The sequence below is a fragment of the Melanostigma gelatinosum genome, assembly GCF_949748355.1.
Source record: "Melanostigma gelatinosum genome assembly, chromosome: 6".
NCBI classification, from domain to species: Eukaryota; Metazoa; Chordata; class Actinopteri; order Perciformes; family Zoarcidae; genus Melanostigma; species Melanostigma gelatinosum.
In genome coordinates, this window is record NC_136639.1 from 27918060 (window position 1) to 27936554 (window position 18495).

The 18495-nt window shown below is 46.4% G+C and overlaps 1 protein-coding gene across 1 annotated transcript in view; it reads left to right on the top strand.

The window, feature by feature from the left end:
* Positions 1-17135, top strand: part of pnpla7b (patatin-like phospholipase domain containing 7b) — a 96746-nt gene extending 79611 nt beyond the window's left edge. The window contains exons 11-35 of the mRNA XM_079269821.1: positions 378-458; positions 1003-1123; positions 1208-1288; positions 2290-2369; positions 3051-3200; positions 3420-3497; positions 7993-8198; positions 8303-8434; positions 8956-9079; positions 9188-9377; positions 9579-9728; positions 10345-10408; positions 10633-10801; positions 11485-11667; positions 11748-11866; positions 12854-13010; positions 13150-13266; positions 13640-13709; positions 14015-14131; positions 15431-15579; positions 15756-15908; positions 16000-16116; positions 16508-16592; positions 16744-16874; positions 16995-17135. Coding sequence (XP_079125947.1) covers positions 378-458; positions 1003-1123; positions 1208-1288; positions 2290-2369; positions 3051-3200; positions 3420-3497; positions 7993-8198; positions 8303-8434; positions 8956-9079; positions 9188-9377; positions 9579-9728; positions 10345-10408; positions 10633-10801; positions 11485-11667; positions 11748-11866; positions 12854-13010; positions 13150-13266; positions 13640-13709; positions 14015-14131; positions 15431-15579; positions 15756-15908; positions 16000-16116; positions 16508-16592; positions 16744-16874; positions 16995-17057 — 3087 coding nt within the window. The 3' untranslated portion in view covers positions 17058-17135. The remainder of the gene's footprint in view (positions 1-377; positions 459-1002; positions 1124-1207; positions 1289-2289; positions 2370-3050; positions 3201-3419; positions 3498-7992; positions 8199-8302; positions 8435-8955; positions 9080-9187; positions 9378-9578; positions 9729-10344; positions 10409-10632; positions 10802-11484; positions 11668-11747; positions 11867-12853; positions 13011-13149; positions 13267-13639; positions 13710-14014; positions 14132-15430; positions 15580-15755; positions 15909-15999; positions 16117-16507; positions 16593-16743; positions 16875-16994) is intronic.
* Positions 17136-18495: the final 1360 nt, after the last annotated feature.

The following is an 18495-nucleotide window of genomic DNA, read 5'->3' on the forward strand; positions in this document are numbered from 1 at the left end:
TCCTTTAGAGCATCAACACACGATTAGTGAAGTCTGTATTTTACTGTCATTATCAACCAGAAATGAGCGAAAGAAACCAAAAACCTTGTCAAAGAAAACCAAACCCAACCCCAAATCACTGAAATGCAGTTTCACACGGGACTGATATCATCACATGACCTCTGTGTTTGGAGAAATATGGTCGGTAATTTGCAGTGTACCGGTAATTGTTTCTTGACAAATTCCAGACATGGCAGATTGGCGCAGGACCAAGATGACAGATGACCCCCTCCGCATTCACTGTATTACAAATGACTCGAGGTCCCCATGTGGTACTGGTCCTGAGTGAAGGATGTGGATCCATAATCAGTGCTGTCTGTATGCTCTGTCCTCTGTAGATCATCATGGTGCGTCTCCAGAGAGTCACCTTCCTTGCCTTACACAACTACCTTGGCTTGACCACTGAGCTCTTCAACCCGGTACTGTTTCAGGGTTTTGACTGATCGGTTCTCTTTAAACCTCACACTTCGTCCCGCTCTCTGATATGCAACACTGTCTTAAAGCAGAGTCTTCTTCAGAGCATGAGTGATGTTTAACGCACAAGAAGATCCCGATACAAGACATCAAGACCGTAACCTCATTCTGCTCAGCTGTAAAACAAAGCACACCCAGTGGATGTGCAGCTAACAGCCACAAGCAGCAGGAAAGAGACGGAGGAGTGAATACCTTAACAAGGCTTAATAACAAAGGGGAAGAGGGATGGGGTTATCTTCATACAAACCTTTTACATTTTCTATATGTCAGCTTTACATAACACATAGATTGAGCCAATCAAGCTGGTGTTTGGTGCCAAGAGTCAATATCTTCTCCACAGACGTAGAGAGGGACTTGATTTGACAAGCCGTCATGTCACGGATGGAGAATTAATAGCTGAAATCAGAATTCCACTATATGCATTTAACCGCAGCACATATTTAAGTAGAGAGGGTTTACATATGAAATGTTGATGTATGTGTGTTACAGGAGAGCCAAGCCATCTCCTTGGTGTCGGTGGCCCATGTTCTGGGTGACGGTCATGCACACAGAGGCCTCCGCAGGCAGCCTTCCCATTCTGATGAACTTGGCTCTGAAAAAGGTGACGCAGGTCAGAAACAACAACATTCCCTCAACATCTCACCGTTTGGCAGCAGTGCTGTGTCTAGTGATGCTTTCTTGTTGCACATTACAGCAGAAAAGTCCAGCTTATCTGACACGTCCACGTCTAAATACAAGAAATCTCGCTCTGCCTCCACCCCGGTGGCTGTTACAGGTACACACACACACACACACACACACACACACATTTTATACACATACATACTTATTTTAGATTTTCTTGTGTCGATGGGACTAATCTGCATGCTACCGGATCATGTGAATAGATTAAAGTTACGTGTAATGTTTTTAATTGAAAGCCCTGGAACATAAAGACAAACATGTAGGATGTCTACAGGATGTTTTCCTTCTTATTCGCTCATGTCAAAAAAGCAAAATCTAATTTTGATTGTTTTTGCAGGTCAGCAATAATAACTAAATATCAGCATATTAGTAATACTTAAATGTACTTGGTGTGCGTGAATAAATCACCATGTAGACTAAGTTTAGCAGCACCATCGGAGCAGCACCTGAAGAACAAGAACAGAAGGGTAGGGTACCGTCAAGTTAGAGGAGAGGCCCCAGTCACTTGAACGGCTGTCGGAAAATAAGTCTGGATTTTGCTATGAGGGCATTTTACAACTTTTTTGACCTGATGATTTAAATAACTGCAATTCAAGTGTTCGTACCAGGAAGTTGAACTGTTAATCAGTGTTTAAAAAGTCTTGTTGGGGCCCATAGCATCCCGTGATGCACCTGGAAGTTGTAATTCCAGGCTTAGAAACTGTGTCTGCCTTACTGTTTCAGTACTTTGGACAGCACCACACACACACACACACACACACACACACACACACTTACTCACAGCTAGCAGCCCTGTCCTATCATTCTGAAACAACAGCTAAGCGATCGTCTCATGTGCCTCAGCCTATCATTTTGTTCTTGTTGCAGTCGCGGAGCCCCCTCCTAGATGAGAAAGGCTTTCACAAGATATCTGAACTGTAAAGAAACATGAATAATCTGATTTTGGATGCTGCTCCAGTAAAAACTAGCAGCAACAGCACGTTTCTACACAGCAGCCTCTAAGACACATCGGCACAATCAGGAGATGCTTTTCATCGCCGATACTAAACCCTGATGAGCAATACCATGATTGCATGTTCTTGTGTTATGCAGGTGAAATGTCAGCTGACCTCAAGAGAGTATATGAACGGGCTCAAGTTTCCAAAGAAGACGCTCTGCCTCCCGCTGTGAAGGTCTCTGGATGAGGATGCTCTTTCTTGCACTTCCTGCTGGTTGGAGTCCAGGTTTTGAATGTTTGGAGCCAGTTACACAGACATCATTGAGACCAGTCTGTAGTGACCGCTCTTCAGCTTTCTCTGAGATTAGTCAACGATGTTGTGGAGCAAATAAGAGAAGTGAAAGAGTTTGAGAGCTGGACATCCACAGCTGTGAGTACAACATCAGTCATTTCCATGACTGTCCCCATCCCGACAGACACGTTAGCGGATGTCCTGACTCCGCTCTGCTCCAGAGCTGCACGTCTCTGTGTCTTTATGTTGTTGTCTTCGTAGCTTCCTCCAGAAGACTGTGAGAGCAGCCGAGCATCAGCCCTGTCCGTTAGTTACAAACTGATCTCATGAAGTCAGTTCAGTTCCGTAGTTCAGGACAAAGCATCGCTCTGTTGTCCTGCCATTGATTTAGTCGGTGTAAGGATCAGGACTGGCAGGTGTTTGTTGTATTCATGTATATTGATATGATGGAGCAAATTAAAAAGCCATTTTGATGTAGCCTAAAAACATCAGCATTAATTGAAGCTGTACACGACGATGCGACACAGTAGGAACAACGGATCCCTTCAGTACACTGCATGGGTAAAGGCCGGGTGGTGTTTGTGCTCCTGTGCTTCTCTTAAGGACACTGTTCTGTCTCCTCAGTCTATCCTGAAGAAGACTGTGACCATGCAGCCCGCTCCATCGGTTGTGTACCACTACAGTGATGCTGGAGGAGCAAACGTGCAGCATAATAAAGTCAACGCCATTTTCCAAGCTGCCAAAAAGGATCTGTTGCAGGTCATCCAAATGCAGGTAGAGTACACACCTGTTTACCTGTTTCACGTATTTAATCCCAAATCTTGTTTTCCGGAAGAATTGAACAGCAACGGTGTAATACTTTTAAATGTGTGAAATATTATACTGCTGATAAATGCGCTTTGTTTAGGTGATCTGGCAACAGTTCTGTAATCATGAATCTATTTTTGAGCTTAAATGGCCCCGTGTTTTTAACATGTACTGTGATGTCATCAGAACCCCAGTCTGCTGGAGGGGAGGGTGAATCTTCGGCAAGTCAAAGCCGGTTCTGTTGTGGCCCACCAGGGAGACCAGGTCAGTGTGTCGGGCCAACACTCACACAAAGTCACCTCCATGTGTTGCTCTCTGCAGGACCGTTTATTAATGCATGAACAAACGGTGTCCAGGTTCTCCACACAGTGACACAGCTGGGTTACATTAGTTCATCTTTCACTGCGAAATTATATCTTTTTATTATTATGATTGTATAGGAATGATTTGTATCTATAGAGCGACAACATCATGGAGGACACACACACCCTACACACAGCATGGAGGACACACACATCCTACACACACCATGGAGGACACACACATCCTACACACAGCATGGCGGACACACACATCCTACACACACCATGGAGGACACACACATCCTACACACACCATGGAGGACACACACATCCTACACACAGCATGGAGGACACACACATCCTACACACAGCATGGAGGACACACACATCCTACACACACCATGGAGGACACACACATCCTACACACAGCATGGAGGACACACACATCCTACACACAGCATGGAGGACACACACATCCTACACACAGCATGGAGGACACACACATCCTACACACAGCATGGAGGACACACACATCCTACACACACCATGGAGGACACACACATCCTACACACACCATGGAGGACACACACATCCTACACACAGCATGGAGGACACACACATCCTACACACAGCATGGAGGACACACACATCCTACACACAGCATGGAGGACACACACATCCTACACACAGCATGGAGGACACACACATCCTACACACACCATGGAGGACACACACATCCTACACACAGCATGGAGGACACACACATCCTACACACAGCATGGAGGACACACACATCCTACACACACCATGGAGGACACACACATCCTACACACAGCATGGAGGACACACACATCCTACACACACCATGGAGGACACACACATCCTACACACAGCATGGAGGACACACACATCCTACACACAGCATGGAGGACACACATCCTACACACAGCATGGAGGACACACACATCCTACACACACCATGGAGGACACACACATCCTACACACACCATGGAGGACACACACATCCTACACACACCATGGAGGACACACACATCCTACACACACCATGGAGGACACACACATCCTACACACAGCATGGAGGACACACACATCCTACACACAGCATGGAGGACACACATCCTACACACAGCATGGAGGACACACACATCCTACACACAGCATGGAGGACACACACATCCTACACACACCATGGAGGACACACACATCCTACACACACCATGGAGGACACACACATCCTACACACACCATGGAGGACACACACATCCTACACACACCATGGAGGACACACACATCCTACACACAGCATGGAGGACACACACATCCTACACACAGCATGGAGGACACACACATCCTACACACAGCATGGAGGACACACACATCCTACACACACCTTGGAGGACACACACATCCTACACACAGCATGGAGGACACACATCCTACACACAGCATGGAGGACACACACATCCTACACACACCATGGAGGACACACACATCCTACACACACCTTGGAGGACACACACATCCTACACACACCTTGGAGGACACACACATCCTACACACACCATGGAGGACACACACATCCTACACACAGCATGGAGGACACACATCCTACACACAGCATGGAGGACACACACATCCTACACACAGCATGGAGGACACACACATCCTACACACACCTTGGAGGACACACACATCCTACACACACCATGGAGGACACACACATCCTACACACACCATGGAGGACACACACATCCTACACACACCTTGGAGGACACACACATCCTACACACACCATGGAGGACACACACATCCTACACACAGCATGGAGGACACACACATCCTACACACACCTTGGAGGACACACACATCCTACACACAGCATGGAGGACACACACGTCCTACACACAGCATGGAGGACACACACATCCTACACACAGCATGGAGGACACACACACATCCTACACACAGCATGGAGGACACACATCCTACACACAGCATGGAGGACACACACATCCTACACACAGCATGGAGGACACACACATCCTACACACAGCATGGAGGACACACACATCCTACACACAGCATGGAGGACACACACATCCTACACACAGCATGGAGGACACACATCCTACACACAGCATGGAGGACACACACATCCTACACACAGCATGGAGGACACACATCCTACACACAGCATGGAGGACACACATCCTACACACACATCCTACACACAGCATGGAGGACACACATCCTACACACAGCATGGAGGACACACACATCCTACACACAGCATGGAGGACACACATCCTACACACAGCATGGCGGACACACACATCCTACACACAGCATGGAGGACACACACATCCTACACACACCATGGAGGACACACACATCCTACACACAGCATGGAGGACACACACATCCTACACACAGCATGGAGGACACACACATCCTACACACAGCATGGAGGACACACACATCCTACACACAGCATGGAGGACACACACACATCCTACACACAGCATGGAGGACACACATCCTACACACAGCATGGAGGACACACACATCCTACACACAGCATGGAGGACACACATCCTACACACAGCATGGAGGACACACACATCCTACACACACCATGGAGGACACACACATCCTACACACAGCATGGAGGACACACACATCCTACACACAGCATGGAGGACACACACATCCTACACACAGCATGGAGGACACACACATCCTACACACAGCATGGAGGACACACATCCTACACACAGCATGGAGGACACACACATCCTACACACAGCATGGAGGACACACATCCTACACACAGCATGGAGGACACACATCCTACACACACATCCTACATACAGCATGGAGGACACACACACATCCTACACACAGCATGGAGGACACACATCCTACACACAGCATGGAGGACACACACATCCTACACACAGCATGGAGGACACACATCCTACACACAGCATGGAGGACACACACATCCTACACACAGCATGGAGGACACACATCCTACACACAGCATGGAGGACACACACATCCTACACACAGCATGGAGGACACACACATCCTACACACAGCATGGAGGACACACATCCTACACACAGCAAACACCTACACACAGCATGGAGGACACACACACATCCTACACACAGCATGGAGGACACACACATCCTACACACAGCATGGAGGACACACACACATCCTACACACAGCATGGAGGACACACACACATCCTACACACAGCATGGAGGACACACACACATCCTACACACAGCATGGAGGACACACACACATCCTACACACAGCATGGAGGACACACATCCTACACACACCATGGAGGACACACACATCCTACACACAGCATGGAGGACACACACATCCTACACACAGCATGGAGGACACACACATCCTACACACAGCATGGAGGACACACATCCTACACACACCATGGAGGACACACACATCCTACACACAGCATGGAGGACACACATCCTACACACAGCATGGAGGACACACACACATCCTACACACAGCATGGAGGACACACACACATCCTACACACAGCATGGAGGACACACACACATCCTACACACAGCATGGAGGACACACACACATCCTACACACAGCATGGAGGACACACACACATCCTACACACAGCATGGAGGACACACATCCTACACACACCATGGAGGACACACATCCTACACACAGCATGGAGGACACACATCCTACACACAGCATGGAGGACACACACATCCTACACACAGCATGGAGGACACACACACATCCTACACACAGCATGGAGGACACACACATCCTACACACAGCATGGAGGACACACAATCCTACACACAGCATGGAGGACACACACACATCCTACACACAGCATGGAGGACACACACATCCTACACACAGCATGGAGGACACACAATCCTACACACAGCATGGAGGACACACACACATCCTACACACAGCATGGAGGACACACACATCCTACACACAGCATGGAGGACACACACATCCTACACACAGCATGGAGGACACACACATCCTACACACAGCATGGAGGACACACACACATCCTACACACAGCATGGAAAGCTGATTTTTGGTAAAAGTCTGAAACCTGCATTGTTTTGGCTCATGTTTCGTTGTTTGCAGATTTCTGCCTTTGTTGGCACACACTTGCATGATCAAAGCCTTCCAGTGGATCAGTAGAATAGTGTTCCATCATGCAGCCTTCTGAGGAGCCTCTGATTGAACAGGAGTTGATTGAGCTGAAGTTTCCTCAATCAAAGAACAAAAGACAGGAACCATCATTTGAGAAATATTCAAAGTAGGGTTTGCCCGGCTTCTAAGGGAGGCACGACCTTCCCTTCCTCCAGACCCTTTCTTATATTTCCTCTCCGCAGGATGTGAGCGTGGAATTTGTCATCTCTGGGTCGCTCCATGTGTACCAGCGTATGATCGACCGTGAGGAGGAGACCTTGCTGTTCGTCACCCACCCGGGGGAGATGGTGGGTCACATGGCTGTTCTCACGGGGGAGCCCCTCATCTACACTGTCCGAGCTCACAGAGACTGCACCTTCCTCTCCATATCCAAGGCCCACTTCTATGAGTAGGATCAAGCTCGCAGACGGAACACTCAGCCTTTTTTGGGGGGGTTTCAAAGTAGCTTCACACCTCTAGGATGCAATGAAGTCTGTGTTTGTGACTTGGCAGGATGATGCGCGAGGAGCCCAGGATGGTGTTGAACGTAGCTCACACTGTGGTGAAGAGAGTGTCACCATTTGTCAGACAGATTGACTTTGCCCTGGACTGGATGGCTGTGGAGGCCGGCCGTGCCGTCTATAGGTATCTCCTCTGTAATGAGATGTATTTTAATAAACCTTATTACACCGTAGAAGCAGTTATTTGTTTAGCCACGCCTTCATTTCTGTAAACTGGGTCTCATGCAAGAAGCATTCATATTTAGAATATTCTATTAGGTTTGAACACAAGTTGTGGTCCAGACCTGTCGTAGGACTCGTGTACTATTAGCCTGCTGTGATCCAATCTGACGTGGCTCATTCCAGTGAGAGCACTGTACGAAAAAACGGAAGAGCAAGTTAAGATAAGAATATCACAATGTTCTCGCATGAGGTCCAATGTTCTTGTGTTTTGGAGACACTAGAAGAACATGTGAAAGGAGACAACAAATAAAATAGGACATAAAGAAGTCTGTTATGCATGTTACAGTCAGGCAGGGGATACTGCAATAATTATACAAATTATGAAAATACATTTATATAGATGTGTGAAAGCAAAAACAACTGTAATAAATAAATGAAATCATACTATTGTACGTGGGTAATGTTTGATTTGGTTGTTTTTAGACAGGGGGACAAGTCCGACAGCACCTTCATCGTCCTCAGCGGCCGACTGCGCTCTGTCATTGCAAAGGATGATGGGAAGAAGGAGCTGGCGGGAGAGTATGGCCGTGGGGATCTGATCGGTGTGGTGAGTGGTCAGAAACTGCCGATAAGACACAATCTAAAGACACACTGGAGCAAGGCATTTTTAGGCCATGCACATTGCAGTACAACACCTGTGTTGTGCATTGTCCAGGTTGAGGCCCTGACCCACATGAACCGAGCCACCACGGTCCACGCCGTCAGGGACTCTGAGCTTGCCAAGCTACCTGAAGGGGCGCTGAACTCCATCAAGAGGAGGTATCCTCAGGTCGTCACCAGGCTGATTCACCTGCTGGGACAGAAGATCCTGGGCAACATGCAGCAGGGCAATGGACCCCTGGCTGGTAATTAGACACTCTTTTTGCTCGTGTGTTTCAGGATGAGACTGAATTGATATACTCCACCTTATTGGATGCTAAACGTGTCGGAGCCTCACTCTGCTGCGCTACACCTATAGACATTCAAGATAAACGAGCATATCCATACAATATGGAATATATACAACATTTAAATCTGTCCAATGAGAAAAACACTCTGTCCTCCAGCTCGCAGTCTTGCTCTCCACACGCCCACCAGCAAATGGGATACTGGAAATCCAGCTTCCAACCTGTCCACCGTGTCCATCCTGCCTGTGTCTGAGGAGGTCCCCCTCACGGCCTTCACTCTGGAGCTGCAGCATGCTCTGAGTGGCATCGGTACACACACACACACACACACACAGTACTTACTCCACTCTGTGCTTAATTCAAAGAGTCATGCTAATTGTGATAATTTCACACTCATGTCTAATAGGATCAAATGATGACAACTGTAAGGCAATAATTAAGAAGTCAGTCCTTTTCGACTGATGGTTTTGGATTTTCACAGAACAAAACGTTTCTTTCTACTGACCCCAGGGAGCAGAATGGATCACATTCAGTGTCTAAAGCTCTTTTTTCCTTCTGCTCATTGATCTTTATTTATCTATAGATGGATATTAATAGTAAAAACAACAAACCTATTGGCTGAGAGACATGTGACTGTCGCTTAGCTGTTGTTTCAAAGCAGTTGGTGTGTGTCGATGCGCCGCTGTCCGTAGTCCTGAAACGTAGCCGTCCCCATTGTGAGGATGAAGAACATGCACTACAAACGAAGCACAGATGAAGAATAGGGAAGTGAAGGAAATGTATTGCAAAGACACACTAATACTATACTAATATCCACTTTTAAGGGTTAGGAGGATCTACTTTAGAGTCTGCACTGTGATACATTCACAACAACGTCTTAGGTCCTATTTTAAAAACTCATCTGACATGTTTCTGTTCTCTGAAGGTCCGACTCTCCTCCTGACCAGTGACTTCATCAAACAGCGCCTCGGCTCTGCTGCTCTGGACAGGTACACTGTTTGAGTGGTGGAAACGTGGGAATATAAGTCATGCATTCAGAGTCTTTGAAGTTCATCAGGCATTGCTGGTTGACTGATTGATTAAGACTGTCTGTACACACAGCAATACCACTGTTACTTCATCTTAAGTTACATACTAACCCTAACAGACATGATTTGTTGAACAGATCTCATGTAATGTACAGAGTCAACCGCTTGTTTTTCTTATTTTAAAGTGTCCATGAGTACCGTCTGTCCAGTTGGCTCGGGCAGCAGGAAGACATCCATCGCATTGTCCTCTACCAGTCTGACCCGAGCCTCACGCCTTGGACCCAGCGCTGCATTCGCCAGGCTGACTGCATCATCATCGTGGGACTGGGTGAGCAGGAGCCCACTGTGGGTGAGGTCAGTTTAAATACACTCACGACAGGTCAGCTGCTGGAGCTCTGTCAGCAGAAAGTACACGGGGCGTTCTCATTTAACGAGATAATAGAAGAATGTGATGTATATATGTACACACGTGTGTATATATGTACACACGTGTGTATATATATATATATATAACATGTGTGTGTATATACACACGTGTGTATATATACACACGTGTGTATATATATACACGTGTTATATATATATACGTGTTATATATATATATATATATATATATGTATATATATATATATATATATATATACGTATATATATATACGTATATATGCTGTGTTATTAAGATGAGGAGAAAGATTTCTTCTCAAGTTGTCGTACTATTCTGTATTGTGAGCATGTTCAGTTTCAGGGGAATTCAGAGGAAAATTAGGAATTTCCCCGACCTTGAAAATGCTCTTGAAGCCCTACGGAGAAAGGTTGCAAGGTCCTAGCAGTTTTGTCAGCAGTTTCTTTGCTAAATGAAATTAGTTATTAATCTCTTCTATATAAACTGTAGGTAAGTACGCCAACCCCTACAACTTACAATCGAGCTAAACCACAGCTGATCTGCCTCATAAGACTGTTCACTTTGACTGCAGCCATACCACAACAGTTCCATTCTGCAATGGATGTCCACTGAGCTTCCTGTCGTCCGCCTGTAGTTGGAGCGCATGCTGGAGGGCAGTGCAGTGCGCGCTCAGAAGCAGCTGGTGTTGCTGCACAGGGAGGACGGCCCGCCGCCCAAAGAGACGGCCGAGTGGCTCAACATGCGGAGCTGGATCTCCAGACACCATCACCTGTCCTGCCCCCGCAGAGTCTTCTCCCGGAGGAGTTTACCCAAACTGGTACCAGCTGCCAACCAACCCTGTCTTTTATGGGCAATTCTGGTCCAGTTAGCAGATGCTTCATGTTTGGCTGTTTTCAGAGGGAGTTGTACCAGCGCGTGTTTGAGAAGTCTCCGGATCGTCATTCCGACTTCTCTCGTCTGGCCAGGATTCTGACAGGAAACAGCATTGCCCTTGTGCTGGGTGGAGGGGGCGCCAGGTACACAAACACATCCACTACACCAGCATTGTAAGACTTAACCTCAAGCAGCAAGTACACACCCTACAATCACAATCAAGTGCACTGTTTTGGGACTGTAGTACCTCCACATAGCAGCTATGTTTTCATCCAATTATTGAGGTCAGACAAAAGTATCAATACGAAACAGAAAACAACTGATAGTCAATTGTAATCAATGCATATGTATGCTAAATATGTATATTCCAATAAGCAGGTGTATTCCCACTGTTTCTGTTCTGATTGACGTGTTTCTGTCCCTCACTGCTCTGCCTTGTCCTGGAGCTGTGACGAGGTAGGAAGTGTATTCCTCCCAGCTGTGATCTGACACCTGGTAGACACATGACTACAGCAGATACACTGCCAATAACGTGTTACTGCTCCCATATATTTACGACTAGCCTCCAGCATTCACAGAGGCAGACAACCGCAGCGTTGAAAAGGTTGGGCGAGCGTACCAGGACTGAGGAAGTCCAGAGAAGAGAACAATGTAGAGAGAAGATGGTCTGTGGCAGAGTCGGGAGGCATGAGTGGGAAGAAGTCAGGTGAGGGGAGAGCTGAGGGGACAGATGAGGAGGAGACAGATGAGGAGGAGACAGATGAGGAGGAGACAGATGAGGAGGAGACAGATGAGGAGGAGACAGATGAGGAGGAGACAGATGAGGAGGAGACAGGAGGGAAGATTACGGTGGATAGGAACAGTATGTGTGGAAGAGTGAGCTTTGGGAGAGGGGGAGAGATTAAGATGTGAAGAAGTGGTAGAGATGCTTCAGGTGAATATCAGGTGCAGTTGGTTTCCAGATGAGTCAAATAAAAGTCTAATTCTCACGACTGACAACAATTCCCAGATCCTTAAAATAATCTGACTGTAAATATGAGACAGATGAACTTGTTAGAACGGTTGATCGGGATGAGATATCGTCACATCATATCATGTGCTGTTCTTTGATGGAGGCTGTCTCTTGCTAGGGGTTGCTCTCAGATCGGTATCCTGCGGGCTCTGAACGATGCGGGGATCCCGGTCGACATGGTGGGCGGCACCTCCATCGGCTCCTTCATCGGAGCGCTGTATGCCGAGGAGAAGAACAACAGTCGCATGAGGGTCCGGGCTCGTGAGTGGGCCATGGTGTGTTGACATTGTACTAATATTTATTCATATCAGACTTTCCTCTTCTCTCCTTGACACAAGCTTTCTTTACGCAAATTCCATTTCTGAGCGTTTTTGGGGAAAGCTGACTTCCCTTGTGAATCCCTTTCATCCTCAGGATATGACCTCGTACTTTAAGAAGATCTTGGATCTGACCTACCCTGTTACCTCCATGTTCTCTGGAGCTTCCTTTAACTCCGGCCTGAGCTCGGTCTTCAAGGCCAAACAGATAGAGGTGAGACATGGAATAAGAGCTGCGCATTGAGGCACGAGGGATTATTAGACTTCACGTAAGTCAAGGGAACACTGGTTTTGTTCCAAATCACTGAACAAGGAACGTGTTCCCGCTCTGCTGTGTGTGTTTATCAGCGCGTACTTTGTGAAGCCTTGTCATTTGGATTCAGTTTCCACAGCTGAGTGTGCAGTACGTCTTTACACCTTCATGTCACACTTGAAGTGAGCACCTCATCATTACTATGGGATGTGACATATACAGTATTTACCAGTTGGCACATTAAAACAAGTTGTGGTTGTTAAACAGTGAGATTGCATCTTTCCATAATAGTGGTGTGGCACTGAATTAGAAAAGCTGTTTCTGCTTCTGCTAGGACCTGTGGCTGCCCTACTTCAACATTACAACAGACATCACAGCTTCCTCCATGAGGGTTCACACTGACGGTCTGTGCAACTTTGGACTTTTTCATTTACTTCTTCTTTTTAAAAGACATCCAGCTACTTTACTTTATGATGGCAACAAAATGAATACATTTACCTTTTTGGAATCTCCTCTGAAACCTTTTTTGTTATAAAGAGACTTGTTGTGAAATAAATGAGTTCGATGTTTAACTGAGTGCTGGAGAATAATGGGCAGCAAAGCTAATGTACATGAACGAACACTCCCGTGGTCTCTTTATGACTCGGCACGTAAAGCATGTTCTCGTAGTACCTGAAGTCTTTACACTGTTAACCGTTCACTTCTCCAGGTTCGTTGTGGCGGTACGTCCGGGCCAGCATGTCCCTGTCTGGTTACCTGCCACCGCTTTGTGATCCCAAAGATGGACATCTGCTGATGGACGGCGGGTACATCAACAACCTGCCTGGTGAGAGACAGGGACATGGTGGGAGTGGACCTAACTGCATGTGCTGCACAGCACCGGGAGTTATATATTCCACAACCAAATATAGAAATAGCACCTTTTTCTTTCCAGCAATTTGTTTATTGGTTTTCACTCACTGACGACAATAGTAAAATATATAAAGTCAAATCAGTCAAAGTGTAAAGCAGAAAGAGGTGGCGTTGCTCAATGACTGCTTCTGATCTCTTGGTATTTAACAAAGGTTGTTTTTTAATGTTTCTTCTCAAATGACACACGGGCTCTATCATGAAAGACATCTTGGAGTTTTGCAAGACCTCGGCCTGCCCGCAGTCAGAAGCCTCCGTCGGATCGACCGGCACAAAGGCCTCATTGCCCCATATTGGACTGAAGCAAGAAGAACCTGACATTCACAGCATGCCAGAGATCAATCCTATTCAAATACCCGTAGAGCACATGTACGAGTGGAGGGACGAAACTGCATCTATCGCAGGACAACATGGAGGATGTTTTAGATGAGAAATCAAAGTAAAAGTTTCTCTGCTGGGCTGTAGCACCGCGGGAGATCAGGCAGCAGTACGGGAGGTACAGCAGAGAGAGCGACGTGATGGCGGACGTTTTCTGTTCCATATAAAGTCGATGGATAACTTTTTCAGTTTTGGAAATGGATGTGGAGGTTAGGGGAATATTCTGAAATAAATGTAAAAGTTTCGAAAGATGATCCATTTTCAGCATGATAATCCTGCCAGTAAGTGAGATTAGAGAGCTCCATCGCTCTGATGAATTAGTGATGTAGTCTCCAGCAGAATCATCATCTGATTGAGTTATCTCATCTATATTCGGTCCTATTTGTTTGCCTCGATATGTGCAGCGGTCTGTGTGCTGCCTCCTGACCAGGACTACTTCTCTCCTCCATTTATTAGCGTATTTTAAGATTTTGAATTTTTGATTTTATAACCCGATGTTTTGCATGTTTTGGGTTTGGCAATGCAGGGAAAAGAAATGATCATCGGCAGGCAGGACAATCCGGTGCTCAAAGTGCTCACCCAGTACAGCAGATGGTCTCAGCAGTCGTGCTCTAGATAAAGACTCAGAACCCACAGAGTCAAAGGAAAGACTCAACAACAGCACAGAGGCTGCCATTCATGTCCTTTCTTCCTTGACAGATACCTTCAAACTAAATATAAATCTGTCTTGTGAAATTACCAAATCATTCTGTGATCATGTCAAACTCTGATTGAGAAACGATGTCTTCTTGGCCTCTGAAACCTGTAAATGAATGTCTTCTCTCATTCTGGGATGTAGCTGACGTGGCTCGCTCTATGGGGGCCAAGGTTGTGATTGCAATCGACGTTGGAAGTCGGGATGAAACCAACCTGACCAACTACGGTGACTCCCTGAACGGCTGGTGGCTGCTGTGGAAACGCTTCAACCCTCTGGCTGAGAAAGTGAAGGTACTCTTTCATGAAAGATGTCCTCTCTAGTTATCTCGTCTGTAAAGTGATCACCTGCTGAACTTATGTTGGAGAAATGGTTGAGCGTCTGTTTGAGAATGATAAAACCTCAGGATGCTGGATACACCAGTGCCGGCCTTCACAGCCCTGTGGACTCAGCTAATTCTACCTCGCAGGTCCTGAACATGGCAGAGATCCAAACCCGGCTTGCTTACGTGTGTTGCGTGCAGCAGCTGGAAGTGGTAAAAGACAGCGACTACTGCGAGTACATTCGGCCGCCCATCGACCACTACGGCACACTCGAGTTCGGCAAGTTTGATGAGATCGCTGTGAGTTGCCCCTCTGTGTCGCATGTTATCTGTGTCTCTTCCCCCCGCCGGCTCAGGATCTCCCACTCATCCTGCTTCACTGTGTGTGCAGGAGGTGGGATACCAGCACGGAAAGACAGTGTTTGATGTGTGGCAGCGCAGTGGCGTGGTGGACAGCATGCTTAAGGACAGACATCAGGAGGAGTTCCACAAGAACAAGACCGGCCATGTGAGTCCAGACTCCAGACACGGCTCGTCCAGACCACGAGTTAAAGCCACGGACATGTTGTTTTCTTTCTTCACACTTCAGACCAGTATGGACTTTGTGTTGACACAACTCAGAATATGTGGAAATCAATAATTCTGCCAGGTCTGGGAAATGTTTTCAGATGAATTCATTTAAAACTATTATTACATTACTATTATTATAATACTGAAATAGCTCACAGATTACCTCCTAATATGTAACTATTTGGAGAGATGGTATCTTCACTCAGAGAACCACGGTTATAATGTAACCCAGCGTTCTAAATCATCACTTTCTTCATGAACAGTGGGATGAAAGTGAATTGAAGCTGATGTAAAGTCATCTTTGTGATGATGCGGCTTGTCTCCTTCAGGTGGTTACCTGTCCGAACGCCTCCTTCACAGACCTGGCAGAGATAGTGTCGAGGATCGAACCTGTGAAGAATGCCTCAATCAATGGTTAGTTATCAGTACAATATTGAAATCCCAAACCAACGCATCAAAGATGTTCTGTATACATTGAAAACATCTTAACATCAAAGCCTTCTTTGACTTCGGCTGTCGCTCTGAGTGGTGTAAATACAAGTGGTGCTCCTGTTGTCTCACTCAGAGGAAGTGTCTGATGAATACCAGACCGACTATGACGAGGAGGCGGTGGAAAGCGCTCTGTCTGACTTTGAGGCGTTCACTGCTGGCAGTGAACACACAGAAGGAGAGGAGACGGCAGACACTGCTGAAACTGTACGTGTAAAACCAACATCATGTATTCCTTGTAAACCAATGCCGATCCAGCACAGATACAGTCGTCCTTCAGGAGACGGAAGACAGCGATGACTTTTCCCTTGTGTTCCTGCTCCACAGGACGAGGAAACTCAAGTCCGAGTTCGACGCCGGCCGAATGCCCAGCAGAGTCCGGGGCCATGACGCCCATCAAAGCCATGACTGCCTGTCAGAGCTGCTAAAGATGGTCCACAACAAGCACATTTCAATTCAGTACTTCTGGAAACCTTTGATAGATTCACTGAGTTTGCATTACAAACATGTGGACTCTCATCCAATGAGCAGCCAGGTAGCCTGCTCAGTGTCTTCCTCAGAGACCCTGAGCAGGAAACAAATCAGTGACTCGTCGTTAGTTTAGAGTGAAGAGCCTCAATGTTTCCTGTACCTTCTAGATTTCAGTGGTTTAAACCGTTAAGTGCATAGAAATAGAACAGGAGTAGAATGGACATTCCCATTCAGATCAACGCAGCTGGATGGTCGAATCTGCGGCTATTTCCATGTTTACCTTTGTGATTGTGACCGCTGTAGCAGGCTGACATCCCGATACACTAAACTGACTTATGGTAAGGCCAGACTGAGTGAGGTTAATTAATAATAATAATAATAATAACTTTATTTATATAGCACCTTTAAAGACAGAGTTTACAAAATGCTTTGACAGACAAAGCAGCAAAAGCAAGACAACAGTAACAACAACAGAAAGATCAGTGAGACAGTCGATACCATCAAATAAAAAAATAAAAATTGTAAAATCATTTTGTAAAATCAACAAATAAAAATCAAACAGAAAAGCGATGACATCACATAAAAGCCAGTGTGTAAAAATGTGTTTTAAGAAGTCATTTAGACGAGTGATTCTGAGAGCCTCGTCTCCTCCGGCAGCTCGTTCCAGAGCCGAGGGTTCCTGATGGGAAACGCACTCGCCTTTAGTTTCATCCGCGACTTTGGATCAGACCTACCCTGTTACCTCCATGTTCTCTGGAGCTTCCTTTAACTCCGGCCTGAGCTCGGTCTTCAAGGCCAAACAGATAGAGGTGAGACATGGAATAAGAGCTGCGCATTGAGGCACGAGGGATTATTAGACTTCACGTAAGTCAAGGGAACACTGGTTTTGTTCCAAATCACTGAACAAGGAACGTGTTTTTTCATATTTGTCCCACTTAAATGATTCACATCATCAAACACATTTTAATGTTCGACAAAGATAACCCGAGTAAATACAAAATGCAGTTTTTAAATGCTGATTTCATTTACTACGGGAGAAAAGCTACCCCCCCCCCCCCTTGATAAATCATGACTGAACTGTGATTAACCACATTTTTTAGGAAGTTGAGTGAAATTTCACGAGCCACACCAGGCCTGACTACTGCCTGACCTGTTGAATCAATACATCTCTTCAATAGAAGCCGTCTGAGAAAGTGAAGGAGGCTAAAGATCTCAAAGGGCAACGCATCATGCCGAGATCTAAAGAAACCCAAGAACAGACGAAACAAAGTAACGGACATGTATCAGTCTGAAAGGGTTGCAAAGACATTTCTAAGGCTTTGGGACTCCAGCGAACCACGATGAGAACCATCACCCA